General features: G+C 41.1%; 1 protein-coding gene across 2 annotated transcripts in view; it reads right to left on the reverse strand.

The window, feature by feature from the left end:
• Positions 1-4,244: 4,244 nt before the first annotated feature.
• The window catches only part of SVEP1 (sushi, von Willebrand factor type A, EGF and pentraxin domain containing 1), a 118,273-nt gene continuing 99,324 nt past the window's right edge, over positions 4,245-23,193 (reverse strand). For both annotated transcript variants that reach the window (XM_058824354.1, XM_058824352.1), the window contains 8 exons: positions 22,865-23,038; positions 22,268-22,441; positions 20,794-20,970; positions 19,296-19,466; positions 14,313-14,408; positions 11,044-11,139; positions 8,366-8,459; positions 4,245-6,782 (listed from right to left, as the gene is read on the reverse strand). In XM_058824354.1, the coding sequence (XP_058680337.1) occupies positions 6,752-6,782; positions 8,366-8,459; positions 11,044-11,139; positions 14,313-14,408; positions 19,296-19,466; positions 20,794-20,970; positions 22,268-22,441; positions 22,865-23,038 (1,013 nt within the window). In that variant the 3' untranslated portion in view covers positions 4,245-6,751. The remainder of the gene's footprint in view (positions 6,783-8,365; positions 8,460-11,043; positions 11,140-14,312; positions 14,409-19,295; positions 19,467-20,793; positions 20,971-22,267; positions 22,442-22,864; positions 23,039-23,193) is intronic.

Below are 23,193 nucleotides of genomic sequence, written 5' to 3' on the forward strand. Positions count from 1 at the left end.
ACAAATTAAATTTCTTACAAGCTCTGTTGCTGCATCTCCCCAGTGCCATAGGCTCATCTTGGTTTTGCTCTCCTCTCATCTGCCTAGGACTCTGCCAGTGTTGCTTGTTCCCAAGCATGAAATCCAAAGAAAGTGGGGGTAGGAATAGCCAGGTCATCAGCCTGCCTTCACACTTCCCTCTCTCCCCAGGAGCACATTCTTTTTTAATTTTTTTTTTTTTCCTCAGGAAGCACTGACTTGTCATTTCTAATGTTAATTTCACATCATTTCCCTTTATTATGATTATCCTTCCTTCATGTAATTTATTCTCACAGGCGCTTATAGCACTTCCCTGCAATAAACATGATTAACTAATAAGTTGTTTATCCCTTACCCTACATTGTTAACCAAGCTATTTAATAAAATCATACCAGACATCTGGCCTAGCAATACTTGACTGGGCAGCCACCTCTTTTATCAACTTTCTACATTCAGCTGATGGCAGATATTCAGTGCCAGGCACTTAGCAGCCATCTCAGGAGTGTCTACAGGGCTGACCCAATTTTTCATATTTCCTATAATCTTGCACTGACTAAGGGCTGTAGCCCAGAAGAATGCTTAAACATGTTTTTAACTGCATAGGTGCAATTAAGTACCCTTAATGGTTGTACGACATGACTATGTACTTAAGTGCTTTCTAAACTGCAGCTTTCTTGAGGTTTCCATTCTTGTCATACCACAGAGCCTCCCATTTTGCCACCCCTTCTTTTCCTGCATGGAGAAACCTCCCCTCACCTTTGGGAATTCCCCAAATGCCCCATGCTAGGTGAGATGGGTCTGGAGTTGTGCCCAGGTTCTCCCAGGGCACAGCTGTAAGATGATCCCTGTTCAGCATGACCAGTAACCACTGCAGGCATTTCTGCCCCCATCCTACTTGCCAGGGATGGACTGTGGTCCTTCCTGGGCTCTTATATCTGTTTCCTGGTGTTACTGCCTAGCTCCACCCTCTCCCTGTCCGGGGCCAGGACAAGGTCCAACTCTGAGTCTTTGGTTTTTGCAGAGTGTTGTGAACCTACCTTTTCCTTGAAGAATTTTCTGCCTCCCCAGCTAAGCCAGGGACAGGCATGCAGCCTGGCTTTGGTGCTCTGTGTGGCTTGGAGGCTATCAGTTGATATTGCACCCTCCAGAAGCAGCTGAGAGCAGTAATTCCTTAATAACTCCTTTGGCACTGAACAATGTTTGGGACCTGCTTACGGTATCTCATGATGTATGTACACATGAGGTAGATGGGGTCTATGCATATTGCTGGACTCCTGTGTCCTGTGCACCAGCCTAGGACCCTGCTCATGACCTCACCTATGAAATTGTAGCTTCCTGGAGAGAGCTGCACAAGGACAGATGCAGAAATTAGTTGTGATTTCCCCACAACAGTGGATCAGATGTCAGGGAAAAGGGCAACCCTAGGCTGCTGCAGTGCAGTCAGAGAAGGCAACAGCATCTTCTCCCCAGGTATTGCAAGCTGATGTGGATGTGCATCTGCTCTGTGCCTTTGGTGTCCGCCTGGAAAATGCAGACACCCCCCCCCCCCCAGCAGCTGCAAGCATAACCTGTATCTGTAAAACTAAAAGCATGGCCAAGGAGTGCAAAAGGAAAGGATGGCAAGGCAAGGCGAGGCAGCAGCAGATGAAGGAGTGCTCAGCTCTGTAGGGCTGCCACTGTGTATTGCAGAGGCTGCCAGCCCTGCCTGCACTGGCAATTGCAGAGCTTCATCACTCTTCACACTGTGCTTCCCTCCTAGCCAGTGAGGCCGTTGGTTTCACATCCAATGAATCCTGGTGACTTCTGAGTTAGCTGCAAAAAATCATGCCACTCCCAATTGAGAAGGAAGTACTACAGCCAGAATATTGAAAACAAAGTGGAATAAATGTACTGAGGAAGCAGCTAGGAGGAGATAGGAATGGAAGGCATGACTAAGAGGCAGCTAGGAAAGTCCTGGATTTGTTTGCGGGGTACAGGTGAGCTGGGATTGGTGACTGCTGTGATTGTTCTTTGCCACTTGGTTGCATAACGACAGACTGATTTCCTGAGGCTGCTGGGATACAGCATGACAAAATTGTCATCCAGGAGAGAAGAGCCTTCAGTCGAGATCCAGGATCAGTCCTCACTGTGCTCTTGGATTGCTATGTGATGCAGGCCAGCAGCACCACAGTGACAATCTGTCCCTGTCCATTAGCCTCCTTTTCTGGCCTTTGCCATGCATGCAGGCTCTGGGTCCAAACAGAACTGGTGCCAGTCTGGACTCAATGACATTGTCATAGCTTCAAAGCTTCAGGAGACAGAGAAAGAATTAGAGTTTTCAGGACAATCTGTTCAGCAGATGTTGGTTGCAAATGAAAATTTGAAGGAGGAAGATTTACATTCAGCAAAGATACAAGACTGAAAAGATTAAGGTTAGTGCTGGTCTACTGAGCTAGCAATGAGGTGAGCAGATGACATCTGCATAAGGGCTATCATTAGTAAAGATGATAACGATGCTTAAATCTCATCTGTCATTTTAAAACTGCAGCACCTTGGGGGAGAAGGTGGGGCTCATCTGACCCATACATAAAATGGGAAGATTTGAAGTGAGTTTCTTGTGGTGGCACAGTCTGCCACTGGCTGGGAGAAACTCAAATGCCCTCTTCATCAGGCCATGCATGATACTTTTAACAGCACAAACAAGTATGTGGTCACGCTGGTCCATCTACAGGAGGGACATCTGGCATGAAGGACAAACCTACGCTGAAGGACCATGTCATTAGCTTGTGAAGAGCACCAGCTTTTGTAGTGCTCCAAGCTCAGCAGGGAGAGGCGGCAAGCCTGCAGAGCTTGACATTAGCAGGCAATAGCAACATGTCAGTCTAGAAAGCAAGGATAATGGAAGAGCAGCCCTGCTCCTGGAAGAGGAGCTCTCTGTAAATGGGATGGATATGTAAAGAAGTATTCTGCATCATGTGCATGAGTGGAAATAACCTTAGAGAAACAGACCAATAATGATACTGTATATTCCACCTGGCTTGCCTCTGGGGACTGCAATTCCTGTCTCTTGGTGCTGGTAATGTGTGGTCAGGGTGTGTTCTCCCAGAATACAATCTGCAGTGCGGTAAAAGCAGCAGGGATCCTTTCTGCAGTGAGGATCCAAACTGCTCTAAGACATTTCAGAGGTGCACAAACTGTTCCTACTCTGAGATGCAAAAGAGATCTCTGGTCAGACTGTTAAAGTGCAAGGGTGACTCCTCATGTTAACAAGTGCTAGCACACACTAACCCTGTCCAGTGCCCCCCCAAGATCTGAGTCAACACAAACATTTCCCAGTGTACTTCCAAGCAGCGAGACATAGGTGTCAGTAGACTCTTTTAAGAGTTTTAGCTTGTTTAATGGTTGCAACAAAGGGAACAGGGGCAGGGAAAGAGCCTGTTCTTACCACATGTCTCTTTAAATAAGGCAGTTCTCAGTGTTTCCAGAGCATGCACAAAATCTAAGCCCATGTGCACAGGCATCCCAGCTGTTCCCACTCAGGATTTTTACCCATATTTCAAGTACTGCAAATTTTTATATTTTCATAAGATACACATTGAATTTCAGGGCTTCATTAACACTATCAGTTACCTCATACCACCTTTTGAGTTGCAGGCTCAGGGGAAGGTTTCAAACATTGACCACATTTTGCACTTCCAAGTCTCCACTTATGCCTGTGTATCCAAACATTGTCAGGTTTACAACATTATCTCCAAAAACTTCACATTCTAAATGTTTTACCTGTTATGTAATATATGCTATTTGTTTAGAGGAGTTGTGTTTGAGTTAAAAAATTTTCTTCCTGTTACAGTGATTCTTTACCTCATTTGTCCAGGAATATGGGCATTTCCATACCTTTAAAAATTCCAGTACTGGTGCCAAATAAAACAAGTAGTATCTCCTTCAGTAGTGAGCGAAGCAGGTTTTAATCTGCCTCTTCAAGCCAGTGGTAAATTTGGCCTTTACAGGTCTGCCCTAGCAGAGCAAAGGATTTGAAAAATGAGGCGCTAACTGCTTTTTTATCTGCAAATCCAAATCTGGACTAATCCATTACAACCTCTTAAGTTTGCTGGCAATTGTTTTGTCTTTTTGTTTAAGTGGAGGTCTATTTTTGTAGTCTTTTCCATCAGATCCTAAAGATTAATAGCTTAATATAATTGTTGTGAGGGTTTACAAAAAGAATACAATGTTGCCTCTATATAGGTACTAAACAGGGTGCAACTTTATTTACAGTGTAAAGTGCATCACATGGAAGTTGTTTAAAACACACAACAAGCAGTGACATAAATGACAATACAGTACTGGGTAGGGTGGGGAAAATATTCCAGCAAGTATCAAAACATCATCAATAGCACTAATATGACAGCCTCTAGTTTCAGCTATTCTGTCCTAACACCATATCTCCTTAAAAAACGTGTTGACTGGGTTGATCCCAGGACTCCATGTACAAGTCACTAGTGTGAAGCTGGGGTGCTAAAAGCTATTCTCCAGCCCTAAACTGTCCAGCAATGTCCTGCCAGATCTAAGCACTTTCCTCACCACTGCTGTTCTGCTCTGGACACGACCAGGACAGAGTCAGAGGACACACCAGAGAAGCACACTGGAAAAGGGACAAAAACACGAGAATGACATATAAATAAAGATCTACTTTTCTCACCTATCCACTTTTTCCCTTGAGAAGTCCTGTGTTGCTCAATGCAGCTTTCCTTCATTTGCTGTTAAGGCAGCAAGGAAGTCAAGGAACAAAGTGACTACAAATGGTGATGACTGTGTGCTGAAATGTGGACATTACTTACTGAACACCAACTTCAGTCAAAGCTGTAAACGTCGATGGCTGTGGAGCTGGGAGACAGAAGATTTTTGCTACATGCTAGCAGAGTTCATTAGAAAAAGAAGGTTGTGGGAGCTAAAACCACAACTCTTCAGCTGGTTGCAGCTCCCGCTGGGAAGGAATCTACATTCACATTAATTTGATCCCCTAATGACTCCTATTCTTTACTATCTGTTTTTCTTTTAATGGGCTGAAAGCTCCTAATGGCTGACAACTTTGCTTGTTTCTTTCTTCTCCATTTCTGGTTTTAGGCTAACAGCCATCAGTTATGTGTCAGTATTTACTAGAGCCCTGTTACTGTGAGCTTGTTTTGGTGTCCTATCACTTTCCTGTATCAGGGTTCATGCATAAAAGGAAGGTACATCCATGAAGTGGGGTGGGGCAGTCGTGCAGACTCTTAATCTGGAGGGTAACTAAGCAGGAATAGGAAGCTACAGAAGGTAAAATTTATTTCTCTTTCTTTCCCAATGATAACTGCAAATTACACTTTTTTGTTATTATTGGGGAAAATGGAGCTTCTGATCAATGACTCTTGTTCTGACTCTAAGATCTTTTCTCATAGATCAGACTTTTTGCTAACTGATAACAGTTACCAAACATGTGACTTTGAAAGGTGCAATGCATGCGATTTCTGTCTTGTCCACCACTCTACTTAATCATAAATTTTAACATTTCAGTTCATCAGAGCATGACTTAATGGTGGAACTCATGTGTGTTTTCCTCAGACACAGTGGGATCACCAGTCTGAGAATAAGAAATCTGATTATATTTGCTCAGATGTATGCTCTCAGTATTTCTCAGTGAGCTGAGCATTTCTGCCGGTGTGTGTTTAAGAGAGGTCTTTTCCAATTTTTTGAGGATTCTGCATAACAAAACCACAACATTTTTGCAAGCAATAGCAAACTTTCACTCATAAACCTAGCTGGTGCCTTCTCTCTCCATCTCAGGGACAGTAAGATATTGGGACTCAATCCTAAGATATCAAAAACATTCACCTAGCAGATACCTATGAAGAGACGTACCTCATTTATATAGGAAAGGGATGGTGGTTACAGGCAGATTGTGAATCCCATGGCAAATGGAAGGTGCAAGTTTCAGAGATCCATCTGCTTCCTACTGCTGGATCCTGGATTATTCAGCTTAGAGCTACACCTGAACAGCCTGTAGGTCAGAAAGCTTCAAAGACTCTTGTTGGCTAGACTTAATCCATTCTTCTCTGAATGAGATGGTGTGCCCTCATCGCTTTTACTAAGAAATCTCATGTAAAGCTCATGCTGATGCCTCCCATTAAGTAACTCTCCAATGAAGTTAATGTCACATAAACTACACTACAGAATCTTCTTCTTATGCTCACCAGAAACTGTGGTTGCAATGCATATCTTATCACATGCAGTTATAATTTTTATCAACTGAAGTTCCAAGACAGGCCCAATGCAGACTTTAGAGGCTCATTCAGCCTTGTGTAACACACTTTACTGTTGAGTTGCTGGACAGTAGTATTCTTTGAAGCTCCTAAGCAGAGTTGCCATATTCTGTTTAATCACATCTGGCAGTATAGTACAGTTTAATTAGCTTAATTAATGTAAGAAATGGGAGGGACTTCACCTTAAACAAGCACTTCCGCAGTGGATTGTAGGAATTTTTACATTTGTATGTGTATGACACCTGTGTAGCAGCATATATTTGATAATACTTTTATAAATGAAAAATACAGAGGATTTCTTTAAAAATTGAAAGATGTATCACAAAATAAAATACAAAACAAGGGAGCTGGGGAGGGGTGGGGGAAGGGAAACAATGGATTTGATTTACAATGCATTAGAATCCAAGCCTTGGTGCCTAGGCTGAAGAAAGATATCTAAATGCAGAATTGCTGCTCTGATGTTAAAAGGGATAGAATCCAGCCTTCCGCTTCCTGCATCAAAAACAAAGTAAAATCAGTGGTGTGCTGAACATATGAAATGATCAACACTGAGGCACAAGAGGATGGTGTCTGAAAGTATACCATGGATTAGAATGCCACAGCTCAAAGAGGTGGAGAGAGTGCCATGGGAAATAGAAATATCTGACATTTAATTTAAGTCATGGCTTATCACAGAGTAGTTTGGAACTAGTCTTATTCTGCATGCTGATAAAAACTTTGGGACCTTTTAGCTTCCCCTTATAAATCCACACCTTGTTAACTGCAGCAGGGAATCTCTGGTATCATGTTATTTGCCTGTATTTTTTTAGAATTCCTAGGTATCATATCCCATAAAGAGCCACAAGTAACTGAAGCCAAAACTTAACAAAATGTGAAACAGATCTCAGAGCTCATTTCTTTCTTCACCCATCCAGTTATGTTTGGGAAATGTCATCTCAAACACATGTCCTCCCTAGAAGGAACAAGCTGCTAGACCCCAATCCTCCAGGGCTAATGACCCACCTTCTGTACTCTGCTGCACAGAGCTGTGGATTTGGACAACAAAAGAAACCAAGGATAATCTGGTTTGGGAATAGCCCGAAACTTTTATCATGAGATAAGCTCCACTATTTTTGGCTATTATGCCTGCTGAATTTGGGCTTTTCTACTTCATGTCCTAAATGGATATACTACCTGACTTCAGATGCATACCTTTCTAAAGCTGAAAGGTACTACTTGTTGGCAATACATTTAAGTTGCTTTACAAAGGCACATATAATCACAGCTGACAATTGAACACTATTTGTTTTGGACAATGTGATTTGTCAGTCAAGCATCTCTTCTATAGTTTTAAGATAAACTGTCTATCAGAGGGATAGGAAGAAATGTCTGTCACTCTCTGCCCAGAAAGAAGAACAGAAAAGATTACAATGTCACAGGCTTCATCTGTTCCCTGCAGAAAAATAGTTATATTCATCTGGTTCTTATTTAGCTCTCCAGAATAATGACCACTGTGTTCAGCAAGAGGCTGTGTGAGTTGAGGTATACACATTTTTTGCTATCATGGCCCTAGAGCTGCCAGGAGATTTGAACTTGGACTTGCCTCAGGGGCACCTTGTTGTACTCTTTAAATGATTACATCACTCAATGCTGGGTGTAAGATGACTTACATAAGTCATAATAAACATTGCATAACCCCAGTTTTAAACATGGACCTAGCTGAGGTGTATACAGCTCAAAATGAACACTAGTAAAGAGTAAGCCACCAAAATTTCCCAAAGAACATTCTGTATTACATGTTAAAACTCCACCTCCATTTACATAATGAAAAAATCAGTCTAAACATTGTGGGTTTGCCTCTCTGATTACATGTAAAGATGGAATTTTCAGAGTTTGCTACAAGTTTGGCAATCATTTTGCAGAGTACCCTCTAAGGTCTTTACATATTGCCCATGAAACTTGAGGCATCTAAAGGTTACTGATTTACAGAATCTAGAGATGCTCAAAATGTTAAAATTATTTGCTCATTCCTCAGATTTAGAGTTCAGTAGGATGTGATTCAGTCTAGCCCTGGGACAGTGCTCACTGACACTTACCTAGAGCAGTCAGGTCCAGTCCAGGAAGAGGGACAGTAGCACCGGTTTGGTCGTATGCACCTCCCACCATTTAAGCAAGGCAAGTGGCAAACAGCTGCACACAAACACACACAAATTTGCATTAATGAGCACATCCACAACAAGCTGATTTGTTGAGGAATAGTAGCAGGACACTGAAAATCCATCCTGCCTTATTCTGTTAAGAATGGGAAATGCAGCCTGAGAAGCATACGTCTGCTAAGTGTGATTTGACTCCTTCTACTGCTTTTGCTGTCTGATGCATTGTATGAGCTGCCTGAAACAGCCAGTGGGTAATTTCACATTGCCTTAAAAATTCTGTTGTTCTTTGATTCCAATTAAGACAACAAAGGAATGCAAGCAGAAGTAGGAGCAAGAATTAGAAGAATCATGAAATGAACAGGAATAAACTGTGGATTTTTTTTTTAAAGGTATGTGACAGCTTAACACTAGCCAGGACAAACAGACACCAGACATGGGAAAAAAGTATAGAAAGAGACAGCAAAAGCAGAGGAAGCTGAAGGTGAGAAAGCCATGCACAGATCAATAGCAAGCAAGGAGGAAGACTTCACGGAATGACACCCGTATGGAGACAAGGAAAGGAATCAGAGAATGACAGTAAGATCCTGAAAGACGCTGGATAGCCCTAAGAGGTGAGACTAGCTGCAACAGGGCATTAGAAAAAACACCCTTGTCTGCCTTACAGGTCACGCTGAGCCTGGCTGAATATGCTTTTTTGTGACAGTCTAACCCAAGGGTACCACGTAACCAAACACAAGTCAAAGTTTCAAGTCTTCCTATCAATTTTGAGATTGAAAGGTAAAGAACCACACAGTTTATAGAACCAATTTAGATATAAACTTAATGAGGTCCTTCAAACACAAACATTTATATTGCAGGAAATATGTGAATACTTTAAAGCATATAATGCCATAGTGTGGACAAAGTCTGGGTTATATTTTTGCAAGGAATATGCATTAGGGAGCACTAATTATTATGGAATGACAGGAAATAGAAATGAGTAGTCACAGGAATGCAAAAAACCTACTCCAGTTCCTCTGGGCCAAACAAGAACAAACAATGGCAGGAGGCTATTGTGATAGACCATCCATATACAATTAAGTGCACCAAGTGCATAATGTTGAAAATTACTTCTGATTTGGGAATGAAGCATATGACCAAAACATCTTTAGCTGTCACTGAAGTATTTCTCTATCACAGCAAAATGTCAATATCAGTAGCTGAAACAACAAATGATTAAAAAACTTCATAAGCAGTGTTTATGATGCAGATGCAGTTGTTCACTATAATTTTCCCTTTAGCTACTGAAAAGCAAGTCAAGCCTGTACAGATTTGAATGGCTGGCCAAAAAGCCAAGAAGCCATCTATCCTCCTCAAACACCTATTATAGCTGCAAAGCTTGTGAAATATGAGAGGAAATGATGCATTATGTGTTAGGTAAGAGTCCCTTCAAAATACAATAGTTCAGAGTGAAAATGTTCTCTCTGGTATTTCAATTTTCTGCAGAAGGATTTGGTTTGCAGTGTATTGCACAGCTTATCCCTCAGATTCACCATGCTTATCAGTTAAACAAATACTATGAACATTCATTACCAGAGGCATGAATTCCTTCCCAGCTCACCCCATCAGCTACTTCAAAGTCTTGCAGGAAGGCAAAGCGGGGCTTTCATGTTAAGCTCCTATTGTAAATCAGTTAAGGTACACCTGGACAATAAAAATACTGAAGAAACTGAAATACATGCTTAAAAATAGCTAATATTTGTAAGTGTTTAAGATTTAACAATGATTGAAAGATGTTTCAGTAATCAGTCAGTTGTTGAGTTTTATTGTCTTTTCACAGGGAATAGTCTTTCAAAATCTGGTGTTTGTTCAGTCTTCATATGAAATCCCATATTCTAAACTCAGATTCAAATATTTTCCATAAGTAGAGCCAACCTCATCACACATAAACGGACTGGTTAGGCCACAAACCTGGACACTAGAATCACTCCCCTCCTACCTCTCACTATTTTTGTGTGCTCCATGACCTTCACCTTCGGTTAGGTGCAAGTAAGAGATCCAGTAAAAAGAAGTGCACATTGAATTTGCTCAAAGAACTTAGATGATACTTAATGTAAGGTGCCTCTGTACAATGTATCTATTGAATTCAATCACCCTTAAATCGTTGTTTTGCTGTGCTCTCTGTCCTGATTCAGTACCCACGATATCAGTGGCCATCCACCAAACCAGACAGCTATGTGGTGAAAAACCTCTGTAATACCTGCAGCTTGGTAGTGAATTTAATGGTGACCTGCATTTCCTGAAGATGGAAATGAAAATCATGCACCTGGAATTGAGAAAAATAGTTTTATTCTTCTCCTTGGAAACCTTTTCTCCTTTGCACTGCTTTTTGCAGAGAGTACTTTTGTGAATACTGTCTGTCCTTTTTGAGAGCAAGCTTTTCTGTACTTTTAAAGACTCATCAGGGAGGGACTAGTCTGAAGGTAGTTTACAGCTGGGAACAGCAAATCCTCCAGGAACCTTATTGTAGGCCTGGGTTTTCCTGACGAGCTCAGGAGTTTTATGAGTCCCTAGAGAACTGTGCTAGTTATTGCTAGCAGTCTCAAAAAGTGAGAAAAAAGGCAGGTGAGAAGTTTTACCCATATGGCAGCGTGATCCAGTCCATCCGAGGGGGCAGTCACATTGGTAAGGGGCCACACAGCGACCTCCATTGAGACATGGCAGAATGCATATTGCTAAGGAGAAGAGAACCAGAAAAAATAATTATCTCCCATGAAAGCAAAGAATAGAGTGTGCAAGAGATGAGCTTATGTTTAACCAGAAACTCTACTGCCCCTTTAACTGTTTGCATGGAGAGCAGAGCTGAGCAGGACCTACCACCAGGCATGAGCAGCTTATACAACTGGCACGACAGACAGATATGACAAAGAGTAGGGGCAAAGAAATGGATAGGCTGGAGCAATTGCTGGAGTCCTTCAGGTGCTTGTAGGCTCTGTGTTCATGGGAAAGGAGCCAGGGCTGTTTGTATCTCACATGTAATATCCACAGACATTGGCCACTTCTCTGATGATGCTAACGACACCAGTTCATGCTTTAATCACAAAAAACTGGATTGTTTGTGAATTCTCTGGGCTTGCAGATGTAGCATCCAAAACAAGTTAATCTGTGCCTTGCCCATAGAAAAGCACTTTGTCTAGGCCAGTGAAAACATGCTGAGACAGGTGAAACTATATGCCCCTTGGGAAAGGCAGCTTGGATATAAGGCATTTTGGGTGAAAAAGGCTAGGGCTGGAAACTCTGGGGAAGAAACAAAGCACATACCAATCAGCTGATGACCTCTGGACAGAGCAGCAATTGAGCTACACTGCTCCTAGGAGCAGATCTGCAAAACTCCCAGGTGTTCATGCTTTAAGTATCTTCACAAAACTATCATCCCCACTATGCTAAGTGAACAAAGTACTTGAGTGTACCTGCTCTAAGAAGAGCAAAAGTTGAGCTGGGTCTCAAATTTGGACCCTCAAGAGGCATTTCCAGTAGAGTTTAATACTGGGACGGTGGATGGGGGCTGCATAAGACTCAGATAGGGGTTCCTCTTCTGCTGCACAGCAGAGATCAAGCTGAGCAGGTACAGTCAGCTTGGATAAAAAAATAATTGTGAACTTCCACGAACCTCACAGGACTAACTTGTATCACCAGAAAATACTTCTCTAAATCATTAAACTTGTAGTACCATGCAAGTTCTTTAGAATGGTCAGGAAGACCATTCTCTCTCTCTCAAGAAGATGAATCCTATCTTTTTTGTGAAAGGTACTGTGAACTACAAGGTGACTAAATTCTCTCAGTGTGCTTTTTGTGGCTTGATACTGACAAGTCAGTGCTCAGTGCTAGTGCTCAAAAATTCCTTGGGCTTCCAGAACAGGCCCTCAACTTCAAAGACTAAAACTGTTTTTCTGTTCATTGCTGCACCTTGTTTGACAAGCAATGCAAAATTGGTGTTGTACTGACCAATTGTGGGAATTCTTTCCCTTTTTCTAACTATCTATATTAAAGTAAAACAAAACAAACCAAAACAAAAAAACCAAACCAAACCAAACCAAACCCCTAGTGCCTGTACCTTCATGAAGTGTGACCTGCCTGGTCAGTTGCCAGTCTGAATTGGATGATGACTGAAGTGGCTGGGATCATAAATAAAATGTCTAGTTCTAGAGAATACTTCAAGTGTCATTACTGATGAAACTAATAAATTCAATTGTGGGATACCAAACACAATTTTTCAGACACAGGGTGCAATCCTCTCCTGCTGACTGTGAGACTTACAGGACTCAGTTGCACAAATGGCTGTGGTGATACTGCCAGGCACAGGGACAGAAAAAGAGGAGCTGTGTGAATACACTACATAGCTGGAGTTTCCATAAATGCAAAAAGATAAAACTTGCTGAACCTCTTGTTTTCATTCTGTATCTACTACTAATTTCTGCCATGTGTAACTGATACTGTCACAGAGAAGACTTGAAAGCTGTAGAGATTCAGAGGACCATTTTAACACATGATACATCTTAAATACTTGAACCGTATTCTTTTCCAAGAAGTAGATGAGAATGTGCACAATTTTTGTAGGTTTCCATATATATTCAGAGTCAGAGGCAGTGACTCAGATTTGGGGACAGTGACACCACCCCTGCTGTAGATCTTGGACATGCTAAAACCTTACATCAGGGCCATACTTGTCGCAGACATTTTTTCATAAAATCCTCTCTTTTAGGATTTGTCCTTTCTGGGAAGCTGGGGCCCCAGAAGAAAAATGTAAACATTAATTATCTGCTGATGTGGAATGTAACAGGAGCATCTGTGATTGGTCTTCTGTGAGTGTTTGGATTTGCTGACCACTCATGGGAGAGTTTGTCCTTGCTTTCTGCTGGACACAAAACTTTGTTATGGATTCTTTCCTATTCTATTCTTAGCTTAGCAAGCCTCTGCAACTTTTCTCTCTATTCCTTTTATTATAGTTATAATGTATTATATATCATATATCAATAAATCCAGCCTTTTGATCATGAACTAAGATTCTCGTCCATGTCTCTCACCTTGAAGACCCTCTCAGGTCACTGTAATACATACTGAATACTAAATACTAAATAAAGGCACCTCCTTTTCTCTCCACATAGGCTATGCCTTACTATATGTACAGTAATAAGGCTCCTCATGCAGCAGCTGTGCCAGGCTGAAAGGGTTAAATCTCCCAAATTCCTTGTGCTAAGACCACCATGAAGAGAAACGTGGATCAAACTGGCATCCCAATGTCACCCAGGGAATCTGATTTGAGAGTTAGATTTGGCTCTTTTCAGTGACAACAGTTCCAGTTCTCTAATAATTTGGAAATTCATGACAGGAAAAATCAGTCTAGAACTTGTGAGGGACAAGTACACAGGTCAGGAGGGACAGCCTGGAAAATGTGACACATTACATTATTTGAACATGAACTGATGAGGTTCATAACCACAGACTGATAAAAATGGAAGCCAAGAAACTAATGTAGCCACCAGCAGAACGCTCACGTCTCTTCTGTTCTAATCACTGTTCATTCCCCAAAACTATCAGGTATTGCTATTAGAAACAGACTTTGGAGAACTGAAACAAGGTGTTCTTCAACCACAGTGAAAGAGCACCGAGAAACAAAATCACATCAATTTAAAAAGTGCTTATTTTGCTTTGAAGATGTAAGGGAACAGTTATTTTTCTAGAAACAAGCCAAGTATATACCTTTCTGTTCCCTTACATTTGTCAAGCAGAATATATTAATGATTTTTATGGTTTTATCTGTTATGCCTCTTCTGGTTCACTGCAGTAAATTAATCTTCATCATTACCAACAAAACCCTTAGGATTACAGTTAGGGATGGCATACATACGCTCTTCGCAGAGACGGCCCATCCAGCCATCGGGACAGGAGCAGGCATTGGGTCGCTCACAGACGCCGCCGTTCTGGCACGGGAACCGGCAGACAGCTGGAAACACCGTGACTTCATTACAAACTCTGGACACTGAATTAGAAGCCTAGTAACTCAGCAGTAACTTGCACAGACCTTTGCAGAGTAAAGCTTAGAGCAGAACAAACAAATGCAGTGAAGTTCAGAAACATTGCCTAGTTTTGATTTCAAGGGCTACATCATCTTCTGGCTCTATGTGTTTGATTAAGTACTGTAAGCAAGAGTGTGGAATCATTAAGATAATCAAAAGACTGTCCACAGAAAGAATGAAAATGTAGACATATTTATAGTTGAATAATTTATTTGGATACTGTTTCAAGGCTGACACTATTCTTTATCTGATTTTCCCACTAACTTTTGTAATACAAAATTAAAATACCCATACAATACAGCCTCCTCACCCCTTCACCCAGGCCTTCTACATTGACTCTGGAATAGAATCAAGCTTTCTTCTAATCTTGGTATGAAACACCAAGATAATGCCATCTGGCATACACTGTCTAAAGTAAGATTAACTGTGTGATAGAACAGGCAATTTTTACTGCACTATCATCCACCATAATGAGAAGTGACCAAAAAGGGTGCAGCAGTGGCACAGTAAGTATTCACCTCTGGAACTCAAAGTATGACTACAAACCTCGCCAAGCATTCACACTGACTGCGGCTCCTCGGCTTCCGTTCCTATTAATATGCACCTGATCATGAAAGTGAGGAATTTGGAGTGGAGTCTGTCATGCTGGGCCAATGTGCTGCCTGGGCTGGACAGACTTTGGACTTCTTTGTCACTTCGATGACACTGTACCATCTCTTGTCATACACATCCAGGGAAACCAGGTCTACTTTAGAAAACCAGGTGAAAGCTATGCACAAACATGTTATATTTAAAGATCATTGGAGAAAGCATGATCTTTCTCATGTTGGTGTACACACCATACGGAGAAAATAAAAAATTGCAGCTTCAAGACAATATGACAGAACAAATAAGTAATAAGATTGACAGTAATCTCAGGAAACTCAATCTGAACTCCTAATTGCATTTGAACTGCTATTGTTAGTTAGTTATTAGGTGAGCAAAATATGCATTTAAGCTTTGAGTGTTTGTTAGCATTCAATACAAACAGTGGACTGGCACACTGAAACACTGTTCAGACCTGAAATCCTCATTGGGAAGAATGCAAATCTTTCCCTCAGAGAGACAAACTTGAGTCACTCCTGTAGCTAAGCCATGCCAAAATGCAAGATACAGCTTGGAGTCTGTTGAAATGAGGCCAAGGCTCTGCCATGTTATTTTTCAGTCTCAAGAGCCTTCCCATCAAGTGTCAGCTGATAATGAGAATGGGAAGAGATCTCTGAAAGATTAATATAATTTACAATATTTTAACAGTGATTTTGAAAATTTTTGTTGTAAAAACTATTACTACATAGACAGCTTGTCTCTGGGTGTTGACTAAAGCAGAATAGTGTGCCAAACAGGTTTCTTTTCTGCAATGGAAGAACCATTTAAAGCTTTGTGTGATCTACACCACTTAAACAATATTCCATGAATGTATAATGGGATGTGAGGTACAATATTCATGTATAAATGATATCCTACATTAAATTCAAAGCCCACAAAATAAGGTCTCTGAAATATTCTTCCTCTCTGTTAATGTAGAAGATGCAGATATTTCATGAGTTACAAAAATTGCTCTGGATGGCAACTCCTTGCTAGTCAGTAATCAGATGTCAGGTAGAGATAGGCTTTTCCTGGGTTTCTGCCCAGGTTCTGGTTGTGAAACTGAATGAGAATGTATCATCCCTAGATGTGCACTTGTTATACACCAATTTAGGCAAGCAAAGACTACTTGTCTGTATCTGTGAGGATTACTCTTATCAATGGACAAGACTAGAAAAATGGACTGGAAGTTAAGCTGAGATCTCTTTTTTATTTTTTTGTCTATTGTAAAAACCACAAATGCAGTCCTGATGTGCTGGGGAGAGAATAGAAAGTATCAATTGTGACTTTAATTTATGGTAGCAAATCTCACATCCATGGTATCAATCTTTTGACATCCCCTTGTAAATTTATTGACACAGGACACAAAAGCATTACTCTGCTGCAAGTCAAACGTGTCAGAAGGGGAAAAATAAATTCTGTTATCTGTTTTCAGCTTTGCAAAATGCTTCCTTGTGGTTGCAAGTGAACAATTTCCCCAGGCCCCAGCTTCCCTCTCATAATGTTCTTATTTGCTGATGGGGTACAAACTTTCTTGTTGACAGCTCCACATGGACCACTCAGAGTCAACAAGATGTGAAGAGGGCAAACAGACAAGAGTTTTAGAGTGCTTCAGAAAGTCAGGTAAGGAGTCAGGTAAGCTGCGCGCATCTGAGCAGCCTAATGAGTCCTGCAGATAATTACTATCAGCAGATCCAGGCTAATACTTCTCACCCCTGAAACTCAGATCAGAATCTGGCCAGCAACCTCTAACCAGTGGTGATTCAGGCAAGTGTGGCTGTGGTGAGAGCTCTTCCAAAGAAGTCTGCTTTTTAATTATAATATTTACATTAACAAACCCGTTCAGCTGGGTCAGAACGTTTCAAGCAGGCTTAGAACATATTAATAATCAACTCACACAGCCATAAACAAGAAATGCAGCATGAGTCATTACAAAGAGTGCTTTCATGTAGTTTCTGATGTAGACCACAAAGGCTTGGGTCCTGTAGGACTTTTGTTAGGAAAATCACTCATATGAATCATAAAGCAGTTTTGAAAGATCACTTTGACATATGTCATGAAAATGCAGGACAGTCCTCTCAGAAACTCAGAGCATCTTTAGCTCTTTCAAAATCTCCTTTTAGAAAAGAGGAGGGAAATTTTTATTCCCCTCTCTTAATACACAGGTTATTCTGCTTTGTTTTCCACCTTCATCATGTCTCCACCTCTTCACCGCATTTTTTGAAATAATTTTTCCTTAATACTTATTCCTCTGAACAGTCCCAATAGATATTGCAGTGTTGCAAACAGAATGTTTGACAGCGCTTTGCAGATCAGCCCTTCTTGGTCCCTGGTGACCTTTCTTAGCAGACAATTGCATCCCTTGGCATAAAGGAGTTCTTTGTAACTAATAAATATTAAATAAGAATAAAAAGTAAAGCTGGTGATATTAAAAGGACAATTGAAAAATCCAAAGTGCTACAACTGGAACAAATATTATCCAAATAATTTTGCTATTGAATTCTAGCTTAAGTAAAGTAGCTATTATGCAGAGATCCCTTGAATTCTGTAGCTATCACAGTTTAGAAATACAAACTTCTTAGAAACAGCCTTGTGCTTTGGGAGCGCAAATATCCAAAAGCACTTTTGGACACATCATGATAACTGAAGTAACTCAGTTGCTTTTCCTTCAAATCTTCTCTACTTGGCTGCATGATGGGTAGTTGTTCATGCCAGTGGCAAGCCATGGCCACAAGTCCAAGACAAACCTGTTTCTCAGGAAAAGCTACTCTACTCCTGAAATATTCAGGAGTTGCAAACCCTCTTCTTTGGTTCTGGTTCTCCTCAAAATGCTCTACTGATCCATGATTTTTAGTCAAGACATTGTAACTATCACATACAGGAATTTAGGGGAGTGCCTGCTTTCATAGAGTAGGGTAACTCAACTTATTTAGCTATTAACATTCATAATATTTTACTGTCAGAATTCATATAAAAAAACTGATGAGGGGTCCATGATTTGTCAGGCTTAGCACAGTATAGAATCCTCTATCTCCAAATGGCTTCTAACCTGAACAGAAACTCTCTGAGGAAGGAAGAAATGTTGCTTGTATTTTGATATGGGGAGCTGAGACTTGCAGGAGAGGCTGACCTAACAATTCTGATAATGACTCCAATGCTCCCAGGTGAGTGTCCTTGAACTTTTCTTCTTCTGTGTGAAGAGGAATGGGGCTGGTTGTGACTGGCCACTGCTGTGTTGTAAGGTTTTCTGTTTTCTCAATAAAATACCTAAAGCTCAATTTGTCATGGTGGCTGTTCCACAGTCTGAAATAAGACTTCAGGGTGCAGCTGACTCCCTGCTCCACAGCTGCCCAGCAGCAGAGAGCAAGCCACGCTTCTGACATGGAAACGGCAGATGACAAGATCTCTTCCACCAAAGCCCTATGACCCTGAACTCTTTTGCTGTGACTCATCCATGGCTTTAAGTTAGTATTTGAATATGCTTATATATGTTTTTTATTGTTGAGCTTATTTTCTCTTCAATTCTTTGTTTCCCCCATTTTCTGTTCAAAACTTTTTATTTATTTGAATCTTCTAAATTGAAGAGTTAACTCTTGGCTTTAAAAAAGTGAATGTTTTAGCTCAACAGACCAAGAAATAACAAATACCTGCTGATCATCCAAGTGTAGAAAGCCTGGTATATTGTTAAATCTATGGATTTTCTAGAGGGCTCAGTGTGTATTATTTAGTGAGCTATATCAATCTACCTCTTATTGCAAATTGAATTTCAGGAGCTGCCACACTTTAAACATAGTGAGGGACTAAGAACCCATTTGTTCTATTTTGGTTTCTGCAGTGTTCAGTTTTTGACTGTGAAAAACTGACTGGCAGTGCTTTTCTGAAACAGGTCAGCTTGTCAAGAAGATAACTAGGTCTGTCACTTTCTTGCAAAAGATGTCAGGAGAAAAGATACTAGGTGTGGGATACAACACTGTAGCAAAAGAAACCCTAACACTAGCTAGGACTAAAGAAAAAACTATGGAAGCCTCCTCTTTAAACTGGAAATAAAGCAATAACATGGAATTAAGTGCCCTGAGTGGAAATATGACTGCACTAAAACTAGCAAAAATTTCACTTTTTATTGCACCTAGGATGACACTTCTGTGTTTATGGCAAGTTAAGCTATCATTCTGTAAGTAAAAAATACTTACCTTTGCAGGCAGGTGGTGTTGTCCATGTTCCATTTTCCAAGCAAATACTCCGCAGGGGCCCCTCCAGCATGTACCCACTGTAGCATGAATAGGTGATCATGTCTCCATACTGATAGAAGCTACCACGAATCAGAGCATTCTCTACATGAGCTGGGGGACCACAAGATATCTCTAAACAAAAGAAACCATCCAGATGTTGGTGAGCTGCAGAGCCTACATGACACAGATTTTAACCCTGGAGACAATGCTGTTGGGGGCGGAGGTGTCACGGACACCTTCCAGATGGTCAATCAGCAATGGAGTCCAAGGATCCAGACAAACTTAAGAAGTGGGCTCATGAGAATCCCATGATGTTCAACAAGGCCAAGTGCAAAGTGCTGCACTCAGGTCAGGGCAATACCAAACATGAGTACAGACTGGGAGAAGAAGTCACTGAGAGCAGCTCTGAGAAGGGCTTGGGGGTTCTTCATGGTGAGAGGCTGGACATGAACCAACAGATGCATTTTTGGACAGAGCCCTGAAAGCCACTGATATCCTGGGCTGCATCAAAAGAAGTGAGACCAGCAGGGTGAGAGAGGGGATTATCTCACTCTATTCTGCCCTTATGAGACCCCATCTGGAGTGCTGCATCCATCTCTGGGGTCCTCAGGACAAGAAAGAATGGGTCCAGAGAAGGGCAGAGGGATTCAGCATCTGTCCTAACCAGACAGGTAAAAAGAGCTGGGATTATTCAGCATGGATCCAGGAGAAGGCTTCAGGGAGACCTCATTGCTGCTTTCCTGTTCCTTAAAGGGTCTTATTAAGAGGAGGTAGTATTTATATGGGAAGATAGAGACAGAACAAGAGGCAATGGTTTTAAACTGAAAGAAGTTTAGTTTAGATATTAGAGAGAAATTCTTTACCCAGACAGTGATGAGGTGCTGGAACAGGTTGCCCAAGGAAGCTGTGGATACCCCATACCTGTAAGTGTTCAGGGCCAGGCTGGATGGGACCCTGAGCAGCCTGATTTAATGAATGGCATCTCTACCCATAGCAGAGGGGTTGGAATTAGATGATCTTAAACATCCTTTCCAACCCAGTCCATTCTGTGATCCCATGAGTCTAAACAGTATTGCTTACAAGAAGTCAAAAGGCTTTCCAACATGCTTGCTAAAGGATACTGCCTGCTGTGAGTATCAATAAATAAAATAAAAGGCAGCACATCTTTCTGCAGCTCTTGTCTCATCACCCATAATCTCATAGAAATCATTCTTAGGGTATTTAGGGTATCCAGCAACCAACCCAGCTCCAGGGCTTGCAAAAGGTAAATGAAGAATACATATAGAGAAGGGCCTAGTAAATAGTAGGATGAATACTGTTGAAACACCAACCCACACAGATGTATTGAGTCCTTCTAAAGGAACACCTTTGTTAGAAAGAAAACATAGCTCTTCTCTAGAGCTTCTTAGAGCCCTCTGGAAAGTACCAATCCCCGTGGAACAGCATGTCTTGTACTTACTTTCACATTTAGCTGTGGCTGGAGTCCAGGTCTCATCAGCATTGCAGGTGATCACAGCCTGCCCTTTCAGCTGGTAGCCTTCCCTGCACCTGATGGATACATTCTGGCCAACATGAAAATCCACCTCTGACAGAAGGGCATTCTCTGGGATTATGAAAGGCACAGGACAAGGGTTTGCTGTTAAAAGTAAGGGTGTGAGGGAAAAGAAGGGAAGAAAAAGAGACGGAAGGAAGAGAGACCACTTTAGAATAGTTTCTGCAAATTTCAAACCCAAAACACCCGAGAAGAAATGGATGCTGAATGGATGTGAATCCAATTTGTAATTTGATTTGAAATGATGAGATTTGGGTCATAAAACAGTAATTAAAAACTTTCTAATTCACTGCTGCCTCATGGCTTGCTACCATGTTCTGCTGATGCCATACTAAGGACATACTAAGGATTTAACTTGTTGCTGTGAAACCATTCTCTCTTGTCCTTCCTGTTTTCCATAACCTTCCTATAAAAGAGAATCAGACCTATCCTAATTCATGTTCGGAGGGGCTGGATCAATAAAGAGCAGCAAAAATTCAGATGTTTGATTAGAGACTTACTGTGTCATTCATTGGGGTTTAGAATCTCTCTAATTTTATTTGTTGCTGGCTGTAAGCTTGCTGGGCTATTTTTGCATGGTCTATTGGTGATCTCATCACCAGTGTGGAAAATATGGGCTTCATAAAGAGCAGAGATTTATGTCAGTGTCTTGATACTAAAATGAATAAGTACTTTGCAATACAAAAATTAAATGTCTAAATTAACCATCCTTAGACTACACTAGGTCTTAAATTAGTTACAGACACATACAGTAACAAGAAAGGCTATTGTGGGTGTGTGGGTGCAGTGAACATGTACAAAACACACTATTTCACAGAATTGCAGAAGAATTTATACAGCCATTAAGTCCAACCTTCTTCTCCAAACATGGCCAGCTAGGTTAGAAGTTGCTCTGGAACCTGATCAGAAATTTGAGTTAAATTTGGGTAACTGTGGATGGAGATCTCATGTCCTCTCTGGGTTTCTTCTCCTCTGCTTGACTCTGTTGATGGCAAAAAGTTTCTTCAAAAAATTCACTGGAGCTTTGCTTTATTGCAACTAGTGTCCATTGCATTTCACTCTACCACTGTTGAACTCTGAGAAGAATCTGGCACATTTTCCTTTGCACTCTGTCAACGTCACTTGTGGATGACAATGAAGTCTCCCTTTCCCTTCTCCTCCAAATGACTCTCTCACCTACTTCTACTATATATCAAGTGTTTGACTATAACAACAACTCCATTTTATGTCATCTTTCCAACTAGAGGGACCTATGCAGAAGGCAGCTTGTTCTCTTACTGTCACAAAAATACACTCAGAGAAATTAATGCTTTAACTTGTAGCAGTAACTGCCCCTATTGTTTCTCTGCAAAAACTTTTCCATTACAAAGCAAACACACACGTTTACAGAGAGGCAAGGGATTACTCCATCTTCCATCTCTTGTGCACTCTGCTGCTGGTTCTCCTTCCAAGCTGTATCCCCTCTCACAGAGATATGTTACTGTACTGCCAACTGTATTGTTTTCATAAATTGCTTTCCCATTCAGCAAGGAAACTGGAATTTTGCATCTGGTCTCTGCAAAGGAAGGGGTGTTATTAATTCAGCTTGATATTTAGTCCTGGACTTCAAACATTTCCTAAATTAATAACACATTATGTTAAAAGTCAATATAGACTTATAAATCATGAAGAACATTGATTCAGTAACCCTGGGAAGGAAATGTAGCCAGCCTAGAACAGAAGCTTCTTCTGGTGATGAAGAAAAGCCCCAACAAAATGGGGAAGTGAGGACACATTTATGACTTCAGACTGGGGCCAGTAGGGCAGAAAGATGGAAATCATTCTTTCTTGCCACTGATAGGTTCTCCAGAAACCCCATATTACAGAATCATTTTTCAAAAGCAGCTCAGTCTCTGGATTATATGATATCCATGCATAAGGGAGGAGCTATTGCTTATCCCATATTGAAATGTTCCAGGACATGAAACCAAACAGTTACCTTCACACAATGGCAAGGGCTTACTCCAGCTCCCATTGGCAAGACATGTGATATTCTGGGGCCCAACAAGATGGTATCCAGAGCTGCACATGTAGGTTACATTACTTCTGTATGTGCTTCCAGTAGAAATGGCCTCTGCTTTTTCAATGGAAGGATGAAGCCCACAAGTAATTTCTAGGAGAGAAGAAAACTTTTGGGTTTTATACATAATGAAGACTATTCCTTCTATGAGTCACACACCATCTGATAGCTCTGTTCTCATCCTGAATTAACAGAAGGACAGCAGGAAAGAAGCTGTGAACTGTTTCATGGAGAAGAGTTATACAATT

The sequence above is a fragment of the Ammospiza caudacuta genome, chromosome Z (assembly GCF_027887145.1).
Source record: "Ammospiza caudacuta isolate bAmmCau1 chromosome Z, bAmmCau1.pri, whole genome shotgun sequence".
NCBI classification, from domain to species: Eukaryota; Metazoa; Chordata; class Aves; order Passeriformes; family Passerellidae; genus Ammospiza; species Ammospiza caudacuta.